The sequence below is a fragment of the Lutjanus erythropterus genome, chromosome 6, assembly GCF_056507025.1.
Source record: "Lutjanus erythropterus isolate fLutEry1 chromosome 6, fLutEry1.hap2, whole genome shotgun sequence".
NCBI lineage: Eukaryota > Metazoa > Chordata > Actinopteri > Lutjaniformes > Lutjanidae > Lutjanus > Lutjanus erythropterus.
Window position 1 is genome coordinate 28,093,425 of NC_139322.1, and position 26,536 is coordinate 28,119,960.

The 26,536-nt window shown below is 38.5% G+C and overlaps 2 protein-coding genes across 4 annotated transcripts in view; one reads left to right on the plus strand and one right to left on the minus strand.

Moving 5' to 3' along the window:
• Positions 1–1,572: 1,572 nt before the first annotated feature.
• Positions 1,573–16,116, minus strand: emc1 (ER membrane protein complex subunit 1). The gene is made up of 22 exons (XM_084721510.1): positions 15,961–16,116; positions 15,329–15,456; positions 15,148–15,213; positions 14,969–15,062; positions 14,753–14,881; positions 13,660–13,786; positions 13,169–13,318; positions 12,832–12,999; positions 12,447–12,518; positions 12,028–12,126; positions 11,736–11,832; positions 9,782–9,898; positions 7,947–8,146; positions 7,585–7,734; positions 7,123–7,284; positions 5,980–6,099; positions 5,467–5,604; positions 4,048–4,221; positions 3,611–3,821; positions 3,414–3,498; positions 3,195–3,324; positions 1,573–2,073 (listed from the first exon to the last, which is right to left on the minus strand). Exons 1-22 carry the CDS (start codon positions 16,050–16,052, stop codon positions 1,894–1,896), a joined length of 2,889 nt encoding a protein of 962 aa, XP_084577636.1. The 5' UTR covers positions 16,053–16,116; the 3' UTR covers positions 1,573–1,893.
• Positions 16,117–16,883: 767 nt separating this feature from the next.
• Positions 16,884–26,536, plus strand: part of ubr4 (ubiquitin protein ligase E3 component n-recognin 4) — a 51,254-nt gene continuing 41,601 nt past the window's right edge. For 2 of the 3 annotated variants that reach the window (XM_084721513.1, XM_084721511.1), the window contains exons 1-15: positions 16,884–17,038; positions 19,812–19,909; positions 20,035–20,138; positions 20,361–20,490; positions 20,816–20,961; positions 21,089–21,188; positions 21,798–21,939; positions 22,131–22,255; positions 22,424–22,548; positions 22,845–22,904; positions 23,079–23,269; positions 23,609–23,708; positions 24,189–24,326; positions 24,765–24,882; positions 25,911–25,952. In XM_084721513.1, the coding sequence (XP_084577639.1) occupies positions 16,914–17,038; positions 19,812–19,909; positions 20,035–20,138; positions 20,361–20,490; positions 20,816–20,961; positions 21,089–21,188; positions 21,798–21,939; positions 22,131–22,255; positions 22,424–22,548; positions 22,845–22,904; positions 23,079–23,269; positions 23,609–23,708; positions 24,189–24,326; positions 24,765–24,882; positions 25,911–25,952 (1,744 nt within the window). In that variant the 5' untranslated portion in view covers positions 16,884–16,913. The remainder of the gene's footprint in view (positions 17,039–19,811; positions 19,910–20,034; positions 20,139–20,360; positions 20,491–20,815; positions 20,962–21,088; positions 21,189–21,797; positions 21,940–22,130; positions 22,256–22,423; positions 22,549–22,844; positions 22,905–23,078; positions 23,270–23,608; positions 23,709–24,188; positions 24,327–24,764; positions 24,883–25,910; positions 25,953–26,536) is intronic. The other variant, XM_084721512.1, reaches the window with a different exon arrangement.

A 26,536-nucleotide genomic window follows, 5' to 3' on the forward strand; every position in this document is an offset into this window, starting at 1 on the left:
GCTCTATCATGTCTCATAAATTGTTGTAGCAGTTTTTGGGCTGATAGCATCTACTACATGTTTAATGCACAATTTAACCATTTCTGACCACCTGAGAATTAATAAAAATGTAATACCTCCAAAATACCACATTGACATGCCAAGACCTGAGGAAACACTTATAGTTTTCTGTAAGAATAGCCTTTTTCTGTGATTGGATGGTGAGCAGTGTTCTGGAAATTGCCCATAGACCCCTTATTATCAATATACTAAGGAAAGCCATATATTCGCTCAGTGTTCCAGGATGCTAGTTTGTGGTTGTCAAGTTTCATGAGTCTGATTATCCTACAGGTCACTATAGGTCATTTTATACAGAGTGGTAAAGTTTAAAAAAAAAACAAACAAAAAAACCCAACTATGGCTACTATGGAGACTAACATCATCATGAATAAATAAAACTGGGCCAACTGCATCCACACGTCTCAGCTTCCAAGTCAGATCCAATTTATGATATTTCAAAACTGTCTAGGGACCCCAGTATGCAGGAATAATGGAATAGAATATGTGAAAATAATATATTTATACTGCATGCAAAAAAACTACAAGGCTTTTGCCAAAACTCTTTGGTATCAATGAACCCACTGTCATTCAGATATCTTGAAGTGAGGTCAAGGGATTCCTTCGAAAACTCTCAAACCAAAATCTTGCCCAGATTTTGAATGTTACAGAGCCACCTTCTCATGACGTGGTTTGTACCAATGGATTCATTAGGTCTTCTAGTTTCATAAGATACCAGTAGCTAGCTTTAAAACTGAGCCCATTACAGCCTCTGAAAGACAGTGATGTCAGTCAAGGACGTGGACGTCCCCACAAAGTAAAGCAGAAAAACTGAAATGGGTACCAATCAGTATTATTTTATTTCTTGCCACTTTTACTGGAAAGTGTATTACAACCTATCAGAGATAATCCTACACACAGATTACCTGAGGGGTAATAATTAAGCATCAAATTTTCTGTGTTTACTTAAAATATTTCTGACTGTAATAAAGCATTTTGGAGGCTACAAAGAAATATTTTTATGCTCTTTCTCAAAGCTTGAGAAACCAAAAAAAAAAGACTTAAACTGGAGTTCTGGGACAAATTTTAATGGAGCATCAACAGTAGCTGACGGAGATCAAAACTGCTTAGAAAACGTATGACCGATGGACAAAAAATAAAGGCTAGTGGTGGTTGTTTTCCTTCATCAAATGTAAGATGGTGATGACAGTGGGACAGTACCTTTGGGTGGGAGAATCATTAATAACCATTCATTTCTTGTCCATGCTACAATATCATCTCAAGATTTGTATTCACAGTTCACCTGCCATCAAGCCAAATGGCATTTATGCATCATGGTGATTCAGCAGGCTAAAAGTACAACCCAAGGGTTATTATGTCACATGTCTTCTGTCTCCCTTTTGTCTGACCTCCACATGTATTATCACTCTCCATTAGAACAATCTAATGAAGCAGAAATGTCACAAACATATGGAAAAAACTAACATTGTTTAAGTATCTAACTTTCACATGTGTAGGAATTTCCAAACTCCATAATTTATTAAATCCATTTTCATTCATTTGTAATCAGTTGAGTTAAACATCTAATCAAAATGACATGGCACAAAAAACAGTTAAATCTATTCTGAAATAATTCCTTGTGCTTGCAAAATAAGTTAAAAAATAAACACGTAAAACCTTGTACTAATCCCTCCATTCATCACCCCTCCCTGCTGTCCCCTCACCCCTGCAGTTCCTTATGGGCCTTATTGAACTTTGACCTGTGTTCTTGTACAGGCACGGCCCCAGCCGTCTCATCTCCTCGGGCTGAGGTCCTTCTTGCAGCCTCAGGGCTGAGATGGGATTTTGACGGATGCTTTACCGCCAGGCCCGGTTGAGCAGTTTGACTTCTGCCAGGCGTTTGCTGATCATGGTGGCGAAGAAAAGTGCGAAGAGAACGCTGCTGATCAGCATGTAGTCGTAGTCGTCTTTTAGTACGTCAAACTGCTTCGAGGGATAGACCCGTGTCTGGTAGATGTCGAGACCATACGCCACCACCTGCAAGGAGAACAAGAACTGTCATATTTACATTTACCTGAAGGGGAGAAAACAACGCCTGTATTAGATTTTTATGGTTATTTTGGAGATTTTTAGAACATTACTTAGCATTGGGTCAAAATAAATCTCTGCTCTGCGTGCTCAAAACTAATGGTAAATATAAACTTATCATTATTATACTGCACGTAAGCACCCACTTAATTTATCCATTCACTATTTATTTCTTTGCACTATTTGTGCTTACAATATTTGTTCATGATTTACTGTAATACTTGACTTGTATATACAAATTGTATACATACCTATTTTTCCATCTACCTCTACGTAGTATGATTATTTTGCTTATGTTTGCCCAGCTTTGTCTTTAGCGTCTGCTAAATGACTGGAGTAAATTTGAAATGTCTAAATAAGATTTTACCAATTTTAAAGTCAGTATTTTTAGAAATAAAAGGAGGGTACTCTTTTAAGCCATATGGATTTAATATTTTGCAAAGATAGTAATCAAATTATTTATGTAAGTTTCATCTGCGGAGACATGAGGATCGTTAAAATGAGTAATATCTCAGTCTTTGTTAGTCTGACATCTTTTCACAAACTTTTGAAAGGTTCTTTAAATCAAATGGAGTAGCATGAAAACAATCTACAAACACGTTTGATGGTTCAGATCAAATCAAATGGGAAGAAATTATGCAAATTAGCCTTAGCCAGGTAGTATTTGTAGGCAATTTTAAATAGAGCATCCTTTATTCTATTTGGAATTGGGTAATAAGTGTAAACTGTGTATAAGTACAGTAATAACTACTGAAATGGCTCAAATTCACATACTTCATCCTAAATTATATTTAAGTAAACCTCCTTGCTAGTGGTTGTTTATTTTTATGACCTTGAACGACAAGCAAACATGATGAAATACTGACTGAATACTGAATTCCAGATAAGTAAGACAAACACCACAAATGGAAAATTAGGAAATTCAATCCTGACACACAGTGGTACTTCAAGAAAAAATAATCTTTTCCGAGAAATCATTCTGAGAAAACATTTAAAAATAAGTCAGATAAACTGCTAAAACAAGAAATTCCTATCTTCGTCTCATAGCGTGTTTGTCGTGTTCGACTCACCAGGCAGGTTGACTCCAGTCCAGAGGGGGCAGTGTAAATTCCTCGCACTCTTGATACGGTCTGATTGTAGTTGATGAACCACTCTGTGCGGATCGGCAACTCTGGTGCGTACGGTATCAGGTTCTCCTCTCTGGTGATCAAGTGAACAGGTTAGACATAGAAACAGGAAAAAAACAAGCCATTGAAATGTTTAAAACCAAACCTGACTGAAGGACCCACCGGCTTTGCTCAGATAGTATTTCTGGCCTGCGAGGGTCAAGGAACATCTTAGGTAATGACAAAATCCCTCCGGATGGCAAGCCAACTGTGACAAAGAAAAACCAAAAGGTAGGTTACTCTCACAAACTGTATCTGAAGGAAAAATGAAAGACACACTAACACCTCAGCCCACTAGACTGGACCTCTCTGAAACTTACTGAGCAGATGGCGGCTGGTGATGCCCTTCTCTGTCAGCGTGGCCTCCACAGTAGAGATGGAAGAGGGGAAAATGTAAGACTGCTGAAGCACCTGAGGAGTGTGTGGCCGATCCAGTGAGCTGAACACAGTGCTGTTGTAGAGCTCCATCCCCTCATACAGCTCGATGACAGAGAACTCGTTCCGACGAGACTTGGTGCTCCAGTATTCATACTGTGGAGTCAGACAGGGGTGGGTGACACATTCAGCAGTGAGATCACATGACCTTCAACGTGTTTCCCTTCAACACTTGTGTTTTAATGAGTTCAGTGCTTGATTACAATGTCATTTACATACAGCAGCAGTGAGTTAACACCATATACTTATGGTAACCAAGAAACAAAACAATTTGAAATTATTTCTATCGTTAAGAGTGACTTTAGCAGTCAGTAACACTCACCACCACCCAGTTTTCAGAGTGCACAACATGCACTGGTCCTCGGGTCTTTCTCTGGACAGCCTCATGGATGATGCGACCAGTCACGCCATCAATCAGGAGGATCCCAACAAAGCTTCGCTCCTGATGCAGGTCTGTGCTCTCCGTCACCACAGCCAATAGATTAGGGTTCAGGTACTGCATGAAATGAGATGAAACACAACTCGGCATCAAAATACATTATTTTGTTAACTATTTGGTAGTCAAATATTTGTTTCTCATATGCTCACTAACACACTAAAATTAAGAATCTTGAAATTCTTCTTTATCTTTATTTCCAACGACAACAATTAATGACTGCTAAGGACAATTTTCTGAAGGCCAAATATGTCAAATATTTATTATTTGGGGTATTTGGGCATTTCATGACGATGTTGCCATATTAACAGGATAATCAATTTGATATAATTTGAAGCTATTTAAAATGTATTTGGCCAACTACAGTTTGGATATACTGGCCCTCATTCTTCAAGATAGATCATAAAAAAACAGGTCTTTTAAGTCAAATCTTTTTAAACATTGTAAATATAACAACCTCAATGATCAGGTGTAATTTTGTAAAATGCTGATAATCTTGATTAATTTTTTTTCAAGAAGTTTCAGCTATTAATTTACAAAGATATAATTACACAAAAAGCACAAACTATTGTTGTTATGTTCTAGTTGACTGTCTAATAAGGAGATATACTTTACAGATTGGTTCTGTGTCTGTGACACAAGAAATGCAAAGATCATGGATAAAATCATGATGGCATATATTTGCACCTCTAGAACCAGGGCCTAAAATACAGTGTTGGCTTTCCTCATAGCCTGGCTGACAAACTGATCCAGGTATCTCAACATTTACAGGACAGACAACTGGATATTCTCGGTTGCTATGTGATAATATCTAATGATTTTGGTGACCCCCTTTTTCCCCTCTAGTGCCACCCACAAAAGTGTTTTTTTCCACACCACTGACAGAACTCTAAGACTGGGAAAGATACAATTATGCTGCTCATCCTGTCACACACTTTTTTAATAGGGGGATTGTACACAATGTCCTGACAAAGCCTGGAGTTTTCACCAAAAATATACAAAGGAACTGCCACAGTGTCCTAGTAGACAAAAACATGGTTTATTCTTATTCAGAGTCAGTGGCAGAGAGGGGGTATGATTCACTGAGGAAACAGTGACATGATGTTTAGTATTTCTTGGAAATATGAGTTTTCAGTCTACATCGGGGGAAGGACGGGGAGTGACTCTGTGTTTCTGTCTGACGTGGGAAAGAGAGGAGTCGAGACAACACTGACCAAATCCGACATCAAGAAGAGCAATGATGTAATTTTCAAACTTTACCAACATTCCACAGAGTTAATAAGGTTTTAGGGGAAGTCATCATACCTTGTAGAGAACACTACGGTCTCCCATCACTCTGCCTTGCGAGTGCACATGCTCGTTCGGCCGTTTCCCTTTGACAGAGACAATCTTCTGCACCTCTGTTGGGATGACAACCTCCCAGATCAGCTCTGTTGACAAGTCCTGAACAAACAAAAACATCCAGATTCATTCTTTCAGTCACCTTTGACTTCAGAATTATTTCATGGGAGCTCACTGTGATAACGCGAACAATAAACAGACCTCTGGTGATAATGCTCATTCTCCAAATATTTTAAGCATTACTGTGCACGTCCATTTGCTTTTCACATTTAAAAGTATAGTGCTCCATTGAGAAACTCTCCCTCTCAGTCACGTATGCTCTCACAAATGGCTGTTGATCTATTAAGCATTTGCGTCCATTATTATAAGCATCCATTGTTGTCATTTGCAGCAACCAAAGGCAAAAGACCAGTGGTGGCCTAGAGCCCTGATGTGAACAGAACCTTGAAATAATTCACCAGAAGTAGGTTAACTTGCCGTTCGTAGCCTGTAGCCAGAAAGTTTTCCCTGGCTGGAGTCAACCAGGTAAAAGAATATGGATGAAGCCATCTCCTGGAGCTGCTGCAGCACATTCTTTGTAGAGGGAAAAGCAGATACCTGTGGGGTGGGAAAAAAAATAGAAAGATACAATTTAATTTCTGGAAGGCCAATATTTCTCACCCTAAAAGGAGAAAACCTCTACAAACTGACCCTCCACTAAACTCCTGCTCCAAACAGAAACTATCCAATCACAGCATAGTAACTGTAACTAGGCATCTGTTCTGTGTCTCAAGAGTGGAGGGAAGTGTCTATATAGTTTTTTTCAAAAGCCTAAAGCACAAGAGCAAATGTGTGAGGAATGGATTAAACTTTGTCTTAATCTGCTCTAACGTGAGCTACAAATGTTAGCATGCGTGGCTAACTAGATTCCTACCTATGGTACCTCCAGCCAGTGTCAGCTAGATACCACTGCATTTGCCAAGCTCCTGGCTTATTATATCATGTATGAATCCACTGAGTAAACTTTACATATTTAAGACCCTTTTCCAAGATTCTCATTTCAAAATGTGTCAGATGGAAAAGATGGAAAATCACCTGGAGACGGACTTGTCAGCTGACTCAAGGAATCTGAGCATTAGCTTAGCTTACATTAACTAGTTATACTTATGAAATCTGCTAGTGAAAGTCATCATTTTAGCCAACAAACACAGTCGCGGTCAATGGTTGTCAGCTAGAGATGAGAACCTACTTTGCTTTACTTTACTTCTCTGTGGAATTGAAGACCAAGTGGTTCAGAAATGACTGTGCATCTTGCTGTTAAATCTACCACCTTTGACACTATAAACTGCATATGTGCAGTGCAAGAATGGAAAGCTTGGTAGACACAGTAACAGTAACTAAGGAGGGCAGGGGTTAGCAAAGGGTCAATTCAATTCTACATGTTTGCACTGTGTTGGACTGATGCAGTTTGTGTGAGACTGAATCGAAACTACAGGAAGAAAAGGCTTGAACACTTGAGTGATGGCTTGATGGGTGCAAATACAGAGAAGAAAAATGGGACGCAACACAACATGTCTGTATGTCTATATTCATGCAGACTGGTGATCTGTTGGGTGAGGAGGTTCACGGTGTGCCACTGACCTTGTACTGGTCATCAACAAGAAGTAAGACCTTAGCATAGTCCTGGTCCATGAGAGGCAGCATGAGTGACTGAAGGATTGGCTGAGGCAAAGTGGGTGGAGTGATGTGACTCTTCTTTCCAAAGATGGGATTGAAAACATGAAGTGTGGCCAACCCTGTGTCCTAAAAATGAAACGAACAAACAAATACAAGAAATGGCAATAAATAAATACACATCTACAGTTACATACTGTAGGTTAGTGTTTTCAATCGTGCTTTCCAGTGTTTTCCTTTCAAGCACTGCTGCAGGAGAAAGAAGTATTCATCCCTTGCTATGTTTATATGGCAGACTCAGTAAATACCTGTCTCTCAGTGTGAGGTACAAATTGACATGCTGATCAATGTCTGACCCACAAGATTATGAAAATGACTCCAACCCTGAAGCTCTTTAACCACACAGCTCAGAGGCCTCTTATTAGATACCTTGTCTTTGATGAGCAACGTGCACTGTGGCGGATGGGGGAAGTGTGCAGTGGTCCGCTGCACCATCAGTTTAAAGGCTGCATTAGATGGGACGTTGTCCAGGTAGTGCCTCCATAGAATACTGCCCGTCTTACTGTCAATCCCAAAGAGCTTAACAGAAAAAAAAAGCAAAGAGTGAACAGCACAGGAAAAATGACAGGGGCTCCTGCTGGCGTATGTTTATTATTATTTCATGTTACTTTCAGGCTGCCTGACTATAGACAAAACAGTTTCGTTTTAGCACAAGTGTGCAGCACAGCTCATCTCTCTCAAAACACTACCTAACTTCAGCTAAATGAGAGGGTAAAGCTTCAGTGTCGTACCTTCCCAGATGCAGTAACCATAACCATCATCTTCTGCAAGTTGAACTCGTCTCTAGAGAGGTTCTCGATTGTCACATCATTCTTAACTTGACTGCGAGGCTTCCGAGCATCGTAGAAGAGCTTCCAGAGGTGGGCGATCCAGGCCTGAAGCAAGATGAGCTGAGAGGAGAGCCTCTTCAACACCATGGACATCAGCCCGTCTACATACATTACAGTGAGAACACGGACACTGCTTAATGACTTTCAGTGGGTTAAATTCACATTTTAAAGTGTAATTTGAGAATCACAGCTTATTAGTCGTTTCTCGAGGCAGACATTGTCGTACTGTCATTGCAGACAAAGCACAGGTGTACCTTTGAGTATTCATAGGCTCTGCAGATCGCTGTGTGTAAAAACTAATGTACTGTAAATGCATACTTGTTTAGCAGCTTATTTCTAAAGTCATTAATGAAACAGAGCAAGAAACAACAAGGCCATGAAACTTCGGCTTTAGAGAAATGTTATGTGACAAATTCTAAAATGTGAAATCAAGCAATGGCAGACAGGGTGACTACAGGAAAGGTCAAGAGGATTTTCAGTCAACAACAGGAGATACTAGAGTTATATAAGAGATTATTTAAGGTGGGGTTGTATGATGTACATATCCATATTCAGTGCATGAATCAGCAGGAGTCCCAGTGTAGGAGCTAAGCAATATACTGCTGTGGACAGGGTCAGTAGCAAACTGTATTTTAGCCACTTAATACAAGGCCTATATGAAAAAAAAAATCAATATCAGTGTACACTATGGTTAGAATATTTTAGTTGCTTTAACTTGCAGTCAGATCATTATTTCCAACGGGAAAGCCACTGTAATACAAGCCAAATATGACTCTCACCAAAACCACTACACTCCTTTGGCAGAAACAGTATTTTTACCTCACAGAACACAGGAGTTGCTTGGTCTACCACTGCCTCGATGAGTAAGTCTGTTTGTGTTATTGTGTGACTTCAATGAATCTGAACTAAACCTTTAAACCACCAGAAGCAGAAATAAATGAACCAATCAGGGCAGAAGTAGTCAAGAAACTCCCATGTTCTACAAGTTAAAGTTACTGTTTTTGTGAAAGGAGTCTGGGTGAGCAAGATACGCCTGGCTTGTATAATGGTGGTTTCCCATCAGAAAAGGCTGTCTGATGACAAAGTAAAGCTGTGAAAATATTCTAAATATAGCATACATTTAAACTGATATTGATTTTTTTCAGATGGGCTCTGTCCACAGCAGTTCATTGCTTAGCTTCTCTGTTGGTTCTCCTCTCTGCTTCTCCAAACAGGGAGTATGTCAACTGCCATCTGCTGTAGGTAATACACAGACTATTGATAAGTACGTCACAACCCCACCTAAAATAATCCAAACTCTCCCTTTACGACCCATTATTCATGTTTTATTAAAGAAGAGCAGTTTTACCTTGAATGGCTGAATCCAAGCGCAGCAATAAAAACAGAACAAAAACAAAAGAACGTGAAGCCAAAAGCAACCAAGTGAACACACCCAAGAATTAGTACAGCCATAAGTCTGTTGCAACGTCAAAAAAAAAAAAAAAAAAAAAAAAAACTACAGCATTTACTAAATGCAGTGCTTAGCAGTTGAAGTAAAAGTGAAAGCAATAATTCAGTGGACTTAATTAGCTTCATGTCACTTAAGTTTCTAGGACATGAAAGAAAATTAGAAAATGACTAAGACAGAAAGTAATAAGTAAGTAAAATACTGAATATTACTCCGCAGCAGAGATTAGTTTGTTGAGGTTGGAAACTTAGACAGAAAAACCACCAACAGATTTTGGGCTGACATTTACCGGCCTTTTTGCCAAACTCTCCCTCCAGCTCTGCCTGCGTTCCTGTGAGAGGCAGATCCACCATTTCCATTGTCACCACATCTGACAGGGCCTCCTCTCTTGTCCACATTACACGCCCTGGAAAACAAGACTCATTATTGTTCTGTAATCATTCATTCCACTTTCCACACCCTGTGACAATATGCAGTTTGTGTTGACACTTTCCATGAATTATGACATGAAACATTTTTTTTCCTCCCATCATGTTGGTGGAAAGGACAAGATTATGCGTACATTATGAAAACCAGGAGCCTGCTTGTGCTTCACACAGTGGTCAGATGTTGGCATCATTTATGATGATTAAGAAGTGGAATATCAAAACATTATCATGAGGCAAAGTGTGGCTCACAGTCTCTGTACACACTGGAAAGATGTACTGGATCTTAACAGCAAACACAGAGACACACAGAGCTGGTTTACAACATGCGTCCTGGGAGATCCGATCAAAAGTAGACAGTACAGGTGTGAGTGCACTCAAGATGCACTGAGGAAGCATTTAGATCCAGTTGCTTAGAGGTGGTCTGGGCTTCATGTGACAACATTCTTTCACTAGTATGTACACAATGTGTCCTGGGCCACATTAAAGAACCGCCTACTCCACAGACGTCCTGTAAGTACTTCATTTAGTTCACTGTAATGCGATGCACTGTGTTTGGGCTCTCTTACATGCTCAGATAAGCAGCGGATGTTTGTGAACACACCGGTAACCGCAATATCCCAACACCCTCTTAAGATAGATCCAATTTTTAGAGTTTTGAGTTAGGAGAAACCTTATAAACTTTCTGAATCGCTGTCTACAACAACTTCTTAAATATCTGGGCCTCCTTGTAAATTCAGAAAATGTTGTACATCAAGTTATTTCTTTCTTTGTGTTAAAAAATATTGTGTTATTGTGTCCCAGCAGGTTGGCTGAGGTCCAATCACAAATGGTCACTCGTGAACTTGTGTGTGAACTCATGTACTTAGTCTGAGACTTTAATGTATTAGGTGATTCAGACCTGGTATTAACATGCATCTTTGGGGACTGATCACAAGTGGACAGCTCTATTTCACCTGCTGGCTATTGGCTGCTTGCTGTAATCCCATGTGATTCCCTACAACCCATCACCTGCAGACATCTGTTTAAGAATAACATGACTGCCACTTTCATGTACAAAGAAAAGCAAAAGGTCAAGATGTGAGTGTTTTGTGAGATCTGGCCAAATAAAATTTCTTGAGAAAAAAAAAAGTCTGCCTATTTTGTCTTTCACTTCATGACTATGAGCAGGATTTTAAGATGGTTGGGACTTTGGCGCCCCCCGGTGGTAGAATTAACACAAGACACTGTGGCAAACAGCAGAGCATCCCAATATTTCAGATAATATTAAAGGGAACATACACCACTTTTCACACTGATGACCAATTAGTGTTGATGGTAAATGTAGTCAATTGAGCAATAAATTCTACAGTTTGTGCTATACTGACCAAGAAAGCAGAGTTCTCTGGCATGCAGGGCCATGTCTGTTGTGCCTAAATGTACCAGGATGCATTGCGCACAACCTTCTGACACATTGCTTTGTATCATTATCCTAGCCTATAGCTATTACTTTGTTGACCAAAACATAGCCATAGGTGACAAAAATACTCATCTAGCATGCCCTCTGGCCACCCAGAAGCAGAAACTAGAAATCCAAGCTGAAACAGCCTGTAGTTCTTCATTACAGCTACAACACTGTGAAATGACTGATACAGGAAGAACAGTGGATTTTGTGGCAGAAGAACTCAGCTTTATCTGTCAATAATGCACACACTGAGGAATTTATTGCTTCAATTTACTACATTTACCATCAACACTGACTGGACGTCTGCTTAAAAAGTGGTGAATTTTCACTTAAACAAGCAGAGACTGAAAGCTTTCTGTTTTTGTAATCCATACCTGGCTGCTGTAGGAAAGTGAGTGTGTGGTCCTCTGTCTGCACCATGACCCTGTAGCCAACTGAGTCGTCTTTCTTGAGGAATGCCTGTACATACAGCTGGAAGACAGAACAAAAAGGAAACACTGCATGTTTAAACTTGAAAATTGTTAACATCTGAAAGTTTGACATGCACAAGCCTTCCCAAACTAGACAGATTTTGAAAGTAATCATATTGTTTAGCATATCCCTGTTGAGTTGACCAGTCTGATATCAAACATGCTGGAGAATGTGTGGGAAGAAATTCTGACTCACCTTCTCTGGTTTCCCACCATTAGGATCCAAATTAAAAATCACTGTTGTGTCCAAAAGTCTGCGTCCAGTTTCTGCATTAAAGAGGTTGATACTGCAGGCCTATAAGGTTGAAAATAAATAAACATATCAGTCACAGTGGATTAAAAAAAAATAAATGGATCATTTACATTTGACTTTTAAAAAAAGTATTGAATGAAGCCTAAAAGATGTAAAGAATCTCCAAATTTGTTACCAAGAAGCCTGATAAAAAGACAAACTAATTTTAATCTGTCCATCAAACTCAACATGTGAATCACACATCAAGCACAAACAGAGACAACTAAGACTGTACTAAACCTGTTGATATACCATACCATAGTGAGCACAATAGCAAACCAAACACTAAATAGATATGAATGTAAAATTTTACATTAACTCACAGTTTTATTCTTGGGTGACATGACGGCAGCAACAGTCTTTTCTCCAGTCGTAGCGAATGAAACCCGCATGGCCTATGAATCGAGACAAATGTGTCATCAACACGAACAATTTTTCTTAAATTAACGACTGTAATATCTCAGTATGACAAACCGAGACATACCCTTGTTTTAAATAATAAATTAATCAGAGCTTAAAAATAAGGACATATTCTTAGATCTTAGAACTTAAGAAACTTAATATTTCCGTTGTTGACATCATCCATTCATTTGCAACCATAAGCTAACATTTTTGGATGGCAAACATTACAATGGTGAATGGATTTCAACTGTCAGACTCTGGATCATGCATAAGATATAAGTGAAAGGTAGAGAAAGAGTTACGTACAGGCTTGAAATCCCTCAATGTGGTTATCTGCCCGTTGTTGAGCTGGAGAAGCAGGTAGTGTTCAGGCCCAAGCTGAAGGAAAAACTCTGACAGCGGCTGTCGGGTTGGGTTGGGCTGGGTGGACACCAATACTGGGTGGAAGCCGGGGGAGGCTTCAAGTCCCAGAGACTAGAAGGAGACAAACGTTAGCATATTGTGAAAAAATGCCGAAAATCATTCACATAGAGATGATTCCGTTGAGAAACAACAGAGAAATAGAGACCTATCCACCAAACAGCACAGAGTAAACATGATAATTTTAGAAAATAGGAACGTTTTTGTTTATATTGGTGGGTACCTGCAGGGGGATCTGGGTCATCTGTGACTCTGTGTGTAAGTCAAGCATATACAGTGATACAGTTGCAGGGTCCACACACGTAAACATCCCCGGGCCGATCACTACACAGCTCGCCTGTATGTTGGAAAGCCACGGAGCTTCCACTGAGATCTGAAAACAGCACATGCAAAGAAGTCAAAAAATGTGGGATTTAATTAGTATATCGCAACATTGGTTTGGTTTAAAATCAAAATAAACCACTGCACACTGAAACGCAATCATTTAAGTTTCAAATGGTTTACACTGATTTTCAACAAAGATGTTCCAGTGACCGACCAGCACTTGATCACAAACACAGGCTCTGTTCACTGTTATATTGGTTATGTTTACTTGATTTGTTTTTTAAAGTTTGAGTTTTATTTTTCCTCCAAGTAACGTAGAAATATATATATTCCATACATGTTCTGAACAGCATTTATATACTTTATACTGTTACTATAAGTTAGGATTACCTGCTTGATTATCTCTCCATCCTCCACACTGTAAATGACAATAGCAACATGGGAATGGGGTACAATTCCCAGAGCATACACTTCACCATTTCCAGCAGAGTAAACAGCCTGGTAATCCACAGTTTCACTGTAGAGACAAAAAAATAAAAATAAAAACAAGAACAGACAATTACACTATTTTATGTCAGCCTTCTTCATAAGCACACTTATTATATATGCGCCTTGACATTTCTACTGCTTAAATACTATTTCTATTTTCTGCATCCTGTTAATACTTGAATCCATAACTGTTGTGCATACATACATACATACATTTATTTACATTCAACTTCAACTTCAAAATTTTGCTAATCTTCTGTCTTTCATGACGTTTTCACAATCATCGGCTGAAGGGGTAAAGTTTCTCTGTGCTTGTCTTAAATTTGACCCTACAATCCAAACCACATACTTTTTCTTTTCTTTTAGTACGCATTGCAGTTGTCCCTACAAAGTATGTCTTGAATGTGGTATGCATACAATTGGGACATACTACTTTGACATAACATTGCATCTTGAACTTTGACCCTCTCGCTTGTACACTCCTCACAAAGGATTGTGGGTCAGAATAGCCAGACAAACATGCTGGCTTGCATCCTGCAAAATGCAACAGGATACAGTTGGACATCCTGGTATTTTTGGCATACTGTGTATTGGGACAAATTAAATATTTTTCTGGCATACTAAACAGTATAGTAGTAAGGATGCTGGAACACACAGTGAGATTAAGGTGTATACCTACCTACTAGAATGATTTATGACATCACAAATTATTTGGTACCAATCGTGGCCCAATATGAAACTTACACAGATGTGATATGGAAAATTGAAACCTCTATCTATAAGTTATGAGATACAAATAATATTTACATATTTATAGATTCTGGATTTCAATTTTCTATGTAAAAATCAGGAGACACAAATTACTGTTATTCAAAGCAAAGTATTTTTATACATCTTCAAATATGTCCGGAAAGGACCTTTTATTATTGTTAATGTAGATAGACTTATATTAACAGTATATAGACCCAGTAACATAAAAAACATGGCCACTTACCTTTCTGGTAGATTCTCTATCCATTTTTGATGACCATTAGAAAGGTAGTGCAGAGAGATGATTGTCTTCTTCAGAACAGCCACGTGTTTCACGTTGTCTTGCTGTCCAACTAAACATGCTGACTGGAAACTAAAATGTATAACAAACGCAGTTAAAAATCTGATCAAATTAAGGAGGATTCTAAAGACAACATATGTCAGTAAAGAGAGCAATCACCTGCCAGAATCAAGCACGATCTCCCAGTTCAAACCACCAATGTTTGTCTCCCAGGAGCGCAGCAGGCGGCCATTACCAACCACCAGCACCGCGTCTATGAGTCAAGAACACTTCAGTGAGTTATCTGCTTTCATGAAAGGAACTTAAAGCTTGATAAGCTCAACTGCAAAGAAAATCACCTTGTCCATGTTGCAGCAGAGCATCAATGTTTCCCTCTGGCCCAGCCTTATCTACATGTCGCCAGACTGTAAAAGACATTAAGTAGATACTAATATAAGCACAAAGTATATCATCTGAGAGGTGAATCGTCTTTTTGTACTTATACAATGGTCTATCACAACAAATGAACAAACTACTCACAGAGATCTCCAGTCCTGGTATTGAGTGCAGCAAAAACATTATTTTCTGTTGCCAGAAGCACTTTCTTGGATGACTGCACATGTGTGTCGAAATGGGAAAAGCGAACCTTGCCAACATATTGCTGCCTCCTGTGAATGATAAGAGACAGAAAACAAGCGGTCAGGAGGTCAGCTAGCTCATTTATACCTAATTATGGCTAAACCAAGGCTTGTATCACAACAGGAATATCACGAATGTCAGTCTTATGACTTACAGATCAAATGAAGAAAAAAAAAAATCTGAAAATATTGGTGGACAGTTCGCTGGTTACAATCTGATTGGTTACACTGTAGTCCAAATGCTTAGAATCAATTTCAATCACATTTACTATACATCATTGATCTTACCAGACGATTGGTTAGTTAATCGCGAATTAGAAATTGTAAACAAACTAACAGTATCCGCAGTAACCTGGAAAATAACATTTCCTGTATTATTTCTTAGTATTTTTGGCCTGTTCTTTCATACAAAGTCCACCCCAAACAATCCGGGTCGCAGCTAATGGCAGTGACAGGTGTTAGCATTAGGATCTACACATTAAAACATGTCTCTAAATACCACGCGGTTTTCATCTTTCTCCGGATTCCTCTTACCAGTCAAATTTTCCTACTTGATCCTCAAACACAGCCTCGACGGTGCTGCATAACAAAATAAATTTCAGACACAACCAAATTAGCTTTGCCATTGCAGCAGTAGCCCTGGCTTGCTCTTCAACTGAAGGAGGAAGTCGGAAGTTGAGTGTCTGACTTTTTGTCTTGTCACTGAGAGGTGCTGCCCCCTACAGGCACTCCTCCTCTTCTTCTTCTTTGGGATTAGTCAGTATAAATAAAGTCAGTATTGCAATTCCTCAGCTTTCAGAGACATATGTCTAATCTGCTAAACACCTGTTAATTTACAAGAACATGACAATTTTCATGTTATCCATGTTTGTTTCTTTAATCACATCTATTTATTCTTTTCCTAATCCTGACACCATCCTCACCATCAACCACCCGGTGCTCTTTTTAATGTAGCTTCTGTTGTGTCTCTAGTCAGTGTACTTTCAGTGTGTTTTGTTTGGATGTGAGATGTTGTGTTTTTAATGTACCTGTTATTTCTGCACATGTGAGCAAAGACAAAATTCTGCCATTTGTATGCAAATGGTAGACAATTAAGTATTTTCTGTTCTATTTTATTTTAATCTATTCCATTCTATTCTATAATACAATAATACCACTTAACAGTGTAGTTCAATAGGAACAATTGCAATCCAGAGTAGTAAATATTACAAATAAGTGACCTATAGTATTTGTATTATGTCATAGGGAAAGGGCGTTTTTCAATTTTTATGTAAATATTGGAAATTTTATTATTACATCTTATGTCTTGTTATGGAAAACTGTAATATTAGTTCTTATTATGGAGAAAGAATATTAGCTATGGACAAAGCTTGATGAAATGATATTGGCCCTGTTGGCCTGACTGTTGTCAGCCTGTGAGCGCCCCCTGCAATTTACTCTCACAGATTCTTCTACCAGTAGCTAGCTTTTTTCTATGGGATTTCAAGATGGCGTCGAGCGGAGGAGATGGGGAACACGAATGGACAGCGGCAGTGCGACCGCTTTTATCAGCTTCGTACACCGCTTTTGAAACGAAAGAGCTACCTCAGCTTGTTGGGTCTATAATCAACAGGTAACCGGTTACATGTCAATAAGTTCTGTGCCTATATTTGCTTAAATACTGACCGTGTCCACCCCAGAGTGAGCTAAGTGGCTAACGTGCTAACTTAGCTTGGCTAGTTGAGTTCGATGGGAAATGATACCCGCTGGGCTAACGTTAGCAGCTAGCAAGCTACTTGAGCTTAACTTGCACTGGCATCGAGACAGTTGCTGACGTTAGCCAATATGCTAACGCTAGCTAACTTACAGTTCAAAATTAGATCTAGCTTGCCATGGCTGCTTACTCATAAACAGTCTGAAACAAGGCACGACTTATGACTGATGAACGTCGATGTTTCATATAACAGTATTGCTGTGCAAACATTAATTGACGCCGCAGTGGAACGTTTAGAAATTTTGCTTCATCATTAGCTAGCTAACACAAACATTAGCCAACAAGCTAACTAATGGGCCTTCCAAACGTAACGTTGAAATGGCCCAGTCACAGTAAAATTTGACTACGTCAGCTAACTTAAGTTGACTAGAATCAAATTCTGCTTGTATGTTGAGCTCTTCATGTCCAGTCAAGTAAGAGCATGTCAATAGAGAGTTTATGTATACACTGATTATTAAGGTAGCCAGGATGTATAACGTTATCTGCTGTATGCCTGTGGTTGAGCTGGAAGTAGGCGGGTACCTTGTACTCTACGCAAATTTTTGTTGAGGTGGTGATGAGTCGTCGTTAATTTAATGTTTGTAAATAGATAACCTGGCGATATTGAAGCATCAGACTTAAATATAATGTTAAAGGCCGTGTAGAAAATCCGACATGGTGTTGCTAAATCTCAAGGAAGCTGGTGCAGTGCCTGTCACGGAGTGGGACATAGTCTGTTCGAGGCCGGCATAATCATTTTCGGGGACTTTTGATTACTTTTCGCGTAAAATTAGGTAGTACTTGCACATTTGTCATCGCAAACGAACAATGCACACATTACCATGGAGTGATGATCGAGTCAGTAGTGCCTACATTGTAGCCAGGTTGTCACTTGACACTCCTGTTCAGTGGTGACATCAGCTGATCCCCCTGGGCATTCAAGTGAAGAGCTTCCTGCGATGTTCATAGGTTTCATTTTCTGAATCGACATGCATCCTGCAAATATGAGCAATAATACTTCTACCAGCACTCTAAGTTTCGTTTTCCAATTAAACGAACAGGTGGGGTGGTAAACATTTCTGTGTCTATGATTATTCTAATGCTCACTAATTAGCTACTGTTTCAAATAAAAATAATTTCTTTACCCATATGTGATGTACCATTCGACATTTTTTTAACCTCCTGAGCAGAGTTGGATTGGTTGAGTGCTGCAAGAGCAGTTTAGCACTTTTTAATAGAATTCTTGATAATTACAACAGGATATCAGGGGTGCTGTATCTCGTGCACCACATTTCAGTGATGTGCAATTAGCAAATTGGAAGACTGTGCTGATGAAAAGCTAAACTTAAGGTCTTTCCATTATTTACCATATTCCTAATTTTACAGCAATAGAGAGCAGACAGTGCAAACAGTCCTGGCTGATAAATTAAAAATGAGTTGAAAATGAACAGTAGCACACATAATGTCATTGTCTCTTACAATAGAATAAGTCCAAAGGGGTACTAATTGAGAAGGGCAGCCGGTCTGGGGTGTTTTGGTCATGATGTCCTTGTACTGTTTCCCAGTGTGTGGATGAAGTGTTAGTAGGAGTCCTTTGTTTCCTTCACCTTGGTAATATGCAACTTCTTTGTAGTTCGGGAAAAACATCTTCAAATGGTCCAATCACTAGTATGTTAGAGCTTGTTTTGGGAGTAGTGGGAGGTTTAGAAAAAAGCAGATTGTGATTTGTAATGTTAGAAGGTAGATGTGTTTTCTTTATGTTTGGTTGTATTGGTGATTGTGGATACTTTGAGCTATATATTTTCATGGTGTGGGACATTGACATGGTTTTCTAATGTCACAGAAGCATGTTGATGTATTTGAATCTGCAGAAAAACGTCATTACTATACATAGTATAGGTAAGTTAAAAAAATAAGGGTTTATGCCCCTGTGAAGGACTTAGCTAACAGCAAATTGGCCACATAGGTTGGTCTCCACCAACACAGACTGCCTTCCTTCTGTGTGAAAGTATGTGATTGTATCACAGATTGAAGAGTTGTCATTTGGCTTGGCGAGTTTGTGCCAGTGCTGAAAAGATGGTGTTGGATATTTTTGAGGTCCCTCAGCAGAAACATTACATTTTAGCTGTATGATTCCAGGTGTTTTTTAGGACATCTAATAGGCAGAGCTAAACTGCTTAATTAACCACAAACTGGTTTTCCCAGGTGACGAACTGCAATTAGTCTAAGAGCAGATTGGTCAGACAGAAAAATGACTGCACTAACGGTGTGCCTAAAGACATTGCTTTTATCTCAGGACAACACAGAATGTAATGTCAGCCAGGGCCAGTTCTGTTTTCTTGTTATGTATGTGAGAATGCATTTATCGGTGATTTAATAATGTTAATAATGGTGTTTGCAAATGTGTTTGTCAGTTGTAGATTTTTTTCTAGATCAGCATTTTTGGCAAAAGAGGTTATCTGAATGTTGCTAAATGTTGTAGGTGGTATTAGGTTGGTTGAACTTGCTTTTCTTACAAAAACCATGTCGTTGTCCCCTGGTCTGTCTCTCCAAACTGTCTTCTTCAGAAAGAAAAATTATATAAAATGTTTTATATAAATTCATATTTGATTGTATTTAATGAGATATTCCACTTTTTTCCACTCATTTGCAGTGAATCAGACATTCTTCACCATGACAAACAGTATGAGCCTTTCTACTCATCATTCGTGGCACTCTCCGCACACTACATCACCACAGTATGTGGTCAAAGTAGGTATCTTTCATTGTTTCTTTAGTGTTATTGATAAGAATTTGTTACTGCCAATAGGCCAACATATTTAAATCTTACAGGCTGTTTCTTCCAGGCAGTAAATTATTTTTTTCTGTCTCCCCAGTACCGAGAAATCAGCTGCTGTCGGTTGCCGCAGCATGCAAAGTATTGATTGAATTCTCATTACTGCGGTTGGAGAACCCAGATGAGGCATGTGCTGTATCACAGGTGAGAGAAACATGCATGACTCCATGCAGTTTAAAGAGAAAGGAAATTTACCAGACTCAATCTTGATATTCCTTCTCTGTCAGACCCCCTCCTCCCCGTTTGTTATTATATTTTGTTATTAATTTATTTTTTTGCTGGTCATTTGTGTCAGTCTTCTGTTTAAAGGAACATTATTTACTGTATGGACCCAAAAGTTAATTAAACAATACTATTTATTTTCAGAAACACCTGATTCTTCTAATAAAAGGACTTTGCACAGGCTGCAGCAGACTAGATCGCACAGAAATCATTACTTTCACCGCTATGATGAAATCTGCCAAGTTGCCTCAAACCGTCAAGACCCTTTCAGATGGTAAGTGTCCCTTCAGGGACGGACCAAAGTTTGACAATACTTATGTGATTATGACACAACAGTACTGGTAGTAAAATGATTCATTTATTTTAAAGAAGAAGAAGAAGCATTCATGAAAAACTGGGACATTCAGTGGCCTCACTGAGCACAAAATATTTTGACATTGCTGTTTTTATTAACTGGTGAAGAAATTGTTCAGTGTTACTGTTGGTATTTATGCGCACTGAAAATGGACAGAATTATCCCCTTGGACTTTTTTCAAAGCAAGAAATCTTGAAAGCTTCGATATGTGACTGAGAAAACTGTGTACTTGTTCATTTAATAGTGGAAGACCAGAAGGAGTTGCCCAGTGCTGTGAACCCAGAACTTCGACAAAAAGAAGTACAAATGAACTTCTTTAATCAACTGACTTCAGTTTTTAACCCTGACCTTACCACCATCTTGGCCTCCCCTTCAGCAGCACACATGCAGGCAAGTTTTGCAGACCAGCTCTCCAGCTGCCTGCTTCATTACTGTCATAAGTACTTTTTACTGCATTGGCGATTGTTATTGATCATCATAATTCTGTTTTTTTTTTAAAAACTCTGTCCAATTATAGGCTGAGAGTGATTGCGATGACCAAACCACAGATCAAGCCATTCAGGCCAAAATGAAAAATGCCTTTGTCTCTCAGAATGTGTCAAGCTTACAGGAACTTGGTAAGTACTTGCATCGTTGCTAGAAATTGTTGCTTTGAGAATTTAAAATTTGTTTTTGCATTCTGATAAATAAAAAAGACATCATTAATTTATTTCCACAAACATTTGCAGATGATTTTTTATATAGCAGTAAAACTGTTACAAAGTAATTATTTTTATTTTTCCCCTTCCTTATTATTATTTTGTTTCATGCATTCCTATATTAAGTGATTTTTAAATTGAATGACAATGTTGAATTTTGAGGTCCCTCTGTGTAATTAGTTTGCTTTTAATGCCACTAAATATTTAAAACACAGTCACATGGTGTTTAAGTGTATAGCGCCAGTCATATTTCAGTGCTATCTTTCTGGTAATTGAACAGAATCTTGCTGTAGTGCATTTTCCCCTTGTCCTTTTCATGCCACTTAACAGTCACTAGGGTTAATTTGTTACTCGCATTAGTGCAAAAAATTGTGCTCTGTCAGGTTGCATGGGTCTTAAAGATTGAGAGCTCCAAAGTACTTTTTCGTTTTGACATTGTTATGTCACATAGCCAGTTTTATTTCTCTTTTTGTTGTTCTTGTTAGAATATATTTTTCGAATACATTTTTCCCTACCTTCTATTTGTAGGTGGGTCTGAGAAGTTGCTACGAGTGTGCCTCAACCTGCCCTACTTTCTACGCTACATCAACCGTTTCCAGGATGCTGTGTCAGCCAACTCTTTCTTTATCATGCCTGCCACGGTGGCTGATGCCACTGCTGTGCGCAATGGGTAATTTTTCTAAAGTTATCTATTAGATCAAAATGTTATAATGACAATTTAAAGTGTAATTTATATCATATTTTCTTCTGTGTTGAAGGGCAGATTTTGTCTGTTTAAGTTTCTGCATGTGATAACTGTGTTGTGGAGAGTTTTTTCCTCCAAATGTTTAATAACTGTCAATACTTTAAACCCATACCCAGATTTCATTCACTGGTGATAGATGTAACCATGGCTTTGGACACACTTTCCCTGCCTGTACTGGAGCCCTTGACACCAGGGAGATTACTGGATATGACTGTGCTGGCTTTGAGCTGTCTCTATGCTGGTAAGTGATAAGTCTTTCAGTAAAATGAAATTATACTGCCCAGGTATTCAGGATGTTATAACCTTCAACAAACAAAGAATGAGATATTGTAGATGGGCTGGCAATTTCTTTTCTACAAACAAGAATCTCAATAGACTGTAACCTTTTTTTTTTAAATAACCAATTTAGGTGTGAGTGTGGCCACTTGCATGGCCATTCTGCAGGTAGGTAGCGGCTTGCAGCTTCGCTCTGCCTCCACTGGGACTAAAGAGGAGGACTATGAAAATGATGCAGCCACAATTGTCCAGAAATGTGTGAGTATTATCAGTATGTCATCTCAATGCATGCTCATATGTAAGTTATGAGACATAGTCTGGTGCTACATAGACACTTTATTTACCACATACCGTTTTACATAAGATAGAATAAGTGAAAGAATTGCGATATATGATATTGATATATTTGTATTCTGACTGGGTCTGTGTAGAGAAGTTGTATTAAATCTCTTGTTTTTTTTAAAATAATCTTCAAAGACTTGGTAGCATGCATGCTTTAGAATGGTACAGCACATTTGAAATCTTAACAAGTACAAAATTTGTGTTGGCAACAGCTGGAGATCTATGAAATGATTGGACAAGCCATCAGCAATTCTCGTAGAGCTGGAGGAGAGGTGAGTACCAGGTTTGAGTACTAAAGTAGAATAGCAGTAAAAGAATAATACTAGTTCAGTTTGTTTTACTTGATAGACTGTGCCACACAAGTTAAAGTTAAAAATACTGTCAGAGGTTTTTATAAAATAAATTTTTGGTGATGTGTTTTTTTTTCTTTTATTTTCATTCTACAGCATTATCAGAACTTCCAGCTGCTTGGAGCCTGGTGCCTTCTGAACAGCCTGTACCTGATTCTTAACCTAAGCCCCACTGCCCTGGCAGATAAAGGAAAAGAGAAGGATCCCCTGGCTGCCCTGCGTGTTCGGGATATTGCTGCACGCACCAAGGATGGCGCAGGATCGCCTAAACTTGGTCCTGGCAAAGGGTAATTTTCAGTGAATATGAAAGAATTTAAAATAATGTTGCTTGTGTCATTTGATCTTCATCTGTTATGCAGTTTTTCTTCTTAATTTATGCCATGAAATTTCTGAAATGTCTACACTTTGTCCACAGCCCTTAGTAGGTCCTAGAAAGGCCTCTATAGTATTTAAAATTAGACTGTTCTGTTTTATTGGCTTTTTTAGGACTTAAAAAGCACAAACTGCATATTTCTGAGATGTAATACTTATGTTATTATTACACTTACGAAGAAAGGTCACACTAGGAAAGTGATTTGTGTGCATTAATTATTTTGTGGTTTGTTTTTGTGTTTTTTTTTCTCAAGACACCAAGGGTTTGGAGTTTTGTCCGTTATCCTGGCCAACCATGCCATCAAACTTTTGACTTCGCTTTTCCAGGACCTACAAGTTGAGGCTCTGCACCGGGTAAATGGCTCTTACTCTCTGTTGTAATTTTAAAGAAAATGTAGACATAAACCATCTGCTGGAAACATTGCAATGAATGAAATGCAAGCATTCAACCTGTTGATTGAAAAAACAAAATACTTTCTCTACTTGAGTTAGATTGTCTATATGATTTCATGTCATATCATGTCCCATGTTTCACTGTTATTCACTGTTAACAAAAGCAAACACACAGGGTGCAATCCAGCCAACCGCTATTTTGATTTATTACTCATTCAGTGTAATTGTATACATAGCAATTCTTCTTTATCAGTTCTGAATGTTTAGAAAATTAAAATTCAGGAAGATTATCTAAGTTAAAGTTTTAAAAGAGTTGTGTTTAAAAAAGGGACTTGAACATGCTAAAAAATCCTGGAACAAATGTATGTAAAAGGAACCTTCTATTCCTTGGACGCCATGTTTCTTCATTCCACTTCCTATCTCCCCTATCTCCCCATGCAGGGTTGGGCAAGTGATGGTCCACCAGCTGAGCTCAACATCATGGCACAGAGCACTTCCATCCAGAGGGTTCAAAGGCTCATCGACTCTGTGCCCCTGACTAATCTGTTGTTCACCCTTCTCTCCACTTCCTACAAAAAGGTTCAGCCTTAATATAATTACATAACTGTAATTTGTGTTTCTTTGTTGCTTTTGGGAAAAGCTCCAGTTGAACCTTCAGCTCACTACACCATAGACATGCTTTGCACGGCCTGTATTTTTCTAAAGACTTAACTTTTGTAATTTTCTTAAAGCAATGCTAATTAAATTATTCATATTTTAGATTTTATTTGTGCAATGTGACATAAAAAAGTTGATATGAATTGGACAAACATAGGTGCAACAAAATATACATACAAGAGATAGTGTGATACAAAATGTTTGATGGATCAAATGCAAGAAATATTTTGGCTGCTGTTTTTTATGCACTATATACTACTTTGTTCATAAAATTGGTGTTTGATTGAAAAGATTACAAAATGTGATTGAAAGATTGAAATGTGTGATCATCATCATTGAGAATGTCTTTGTTTCCATCAGGCTTGTGTTCTCCAGCGCCAGAGGAAGGGCTCAGTCAGCAGTGATGCCAGTGCTTCTACAGATTCAAACACCTACTATGAGGATGATTTCAGCAGTACAGAGGAGGACAGCAGTCAAGGTACTTCATCATTTTGGATATTTGCAATTGTATCACCACTTCAGAAAGCCTCCTAAAAGTTCAAAGTTCATTCTAGAGTATGTACTCACATAGCAGCCCCAGGTTCACAAAATGAGGGAAAAAAAATCTTGCCTCTTACCTGTTGTCTGGACATAATTTATATTGAGAGGAAGCAAAGCATATATTCTGCACAGCACTGATAACAGAAACAAGAACTCCAAGGACTGCAGCTGGTGTTTACTACACCATGCTCATTAAATAGTATCAATTTGAATTTACATTTTAGAAAAATGTAGTGCAGCAAAATGTGTTTCCAGCAAAAAGAAGGTGGTGATATTTAGGTGTTAAGTGAAATACAAGCTTTAATAAAAATATATATAATATATTAATAAAATGATGACAAATGGTATTGTAACAAAGTAGAATTTGATAATACAAGGAGCACAAACTGAATATTGATTCAAAGATGATCACTAATGATCAGTTATATTGATAATATAAATTTGTTGGATGCATGACACATAGCAAACAGATAACTGTCATCCATCCTGAAATCCCATATTAGTGCATCTTATATAAATATGATCTAGGAGACACTGTTAGGAATTTTGATACGTTTATGGACCATAAAATGAAGGTATGATCAAGGCATCATGTAACTGAAGATGTGATGGGTCACACCTCTACAGTATGTGCCCTTTACTTAATGATTAAATTGACCAAAAAAAAAGCCAGTAACCCAAAAGCTTTGTGTAATGCCTTCAAGGTATGCCTGAGATTTGTCTCCATGCCAGTGTTGATGCAGGTGCTGAAAGCAGAGTCATGTTTGTGTTTGATCTCTGAGCTAGTGTTAGTGCTGAGCTGTATCAGAGAAGCAGTGAAACGGGTGTGCTGTCAGTGGATCAGTCAGTCAGGTTATGGCAGCAGTGAGGAGGGTAAACACATACACACGCACACAGAAATGTAATTTACATTTTTGTCCCTTCATCACACAATGACAGTGTAGTTGACAGTGTCTACTATTTCAGCAGAGAGAAGACAGGAGAAGACAAGTGCAGCTTGTGTCTCAGGTCAGCAGTTTTCTGTCCTCAGGTCAAAGACTTGGTGTCCACTTCACTGTCCTAGATTCATTTTGTTATTGTTTGTCTCACAATTTAGGCTCTGAGCTGTGGCCCTAATAGCTTAGAAAATGCCAGAGCCACAGATGGAGAGGCTTCGGCAAAACAGCCCAGAGTCTGAAAGGTGCTTTCCACGGAAATTGACACAAGTTAAATTTTAATGTTTTGTCAAAGAAGTTCATCTGTGGCTCAGTGTGGTTCAAAGGATAATACCAGTGGTGTTGACATGTGGGTGCTCCTTATTGTCTTTTATAAACATTAAACCTTTAGATTAGAGCTGTGTGGTGATTAGAAAAAGTTTCTGATATCAACATTTACAGTAACTGATAAACTAAATTTTGCTCCTCCTGAGTGATATTTTCCCTCAGGTACTTTCAAGAGCTGTGTTCTCAAAACATAATATAACCTCTTTATCATCCAGTCTGTGTCCCTGTCTTGTCCTGCCTTAATTTAATGCATGCTTGTAGTTTTCAGATTAGATTGATGTTAAGTTAAACCTAATCCTTATTACATTTAGTAATTTGGCAATACTGAGG

Excerpts from the sequence above, each read along its gene's own strand:
- emc1 (XM_084721510.1), bottom strand. The coding sequence starts at position 16,052 with ATGGCAAAGCTAATTTGGTTGTGTCTGAAATTTATTTTGTTATGCAGC. Across the intron at positions 13,000-13,168 it reads TGACCCAGATCCCCCTGCAG|TCTCTGGGACTTGAAGCCTC; the intron begins GTACCCACCAAT and ends GTCTCCTTCTAG. Across the intron at positions 3,499-3,610 it reads CACCAGCCGCCATCTGCTCA|TTGGCTTGCCATCCGGAGGG; the intron begins GTAAGTTTCAGA and ends TCTTTGTCACAG.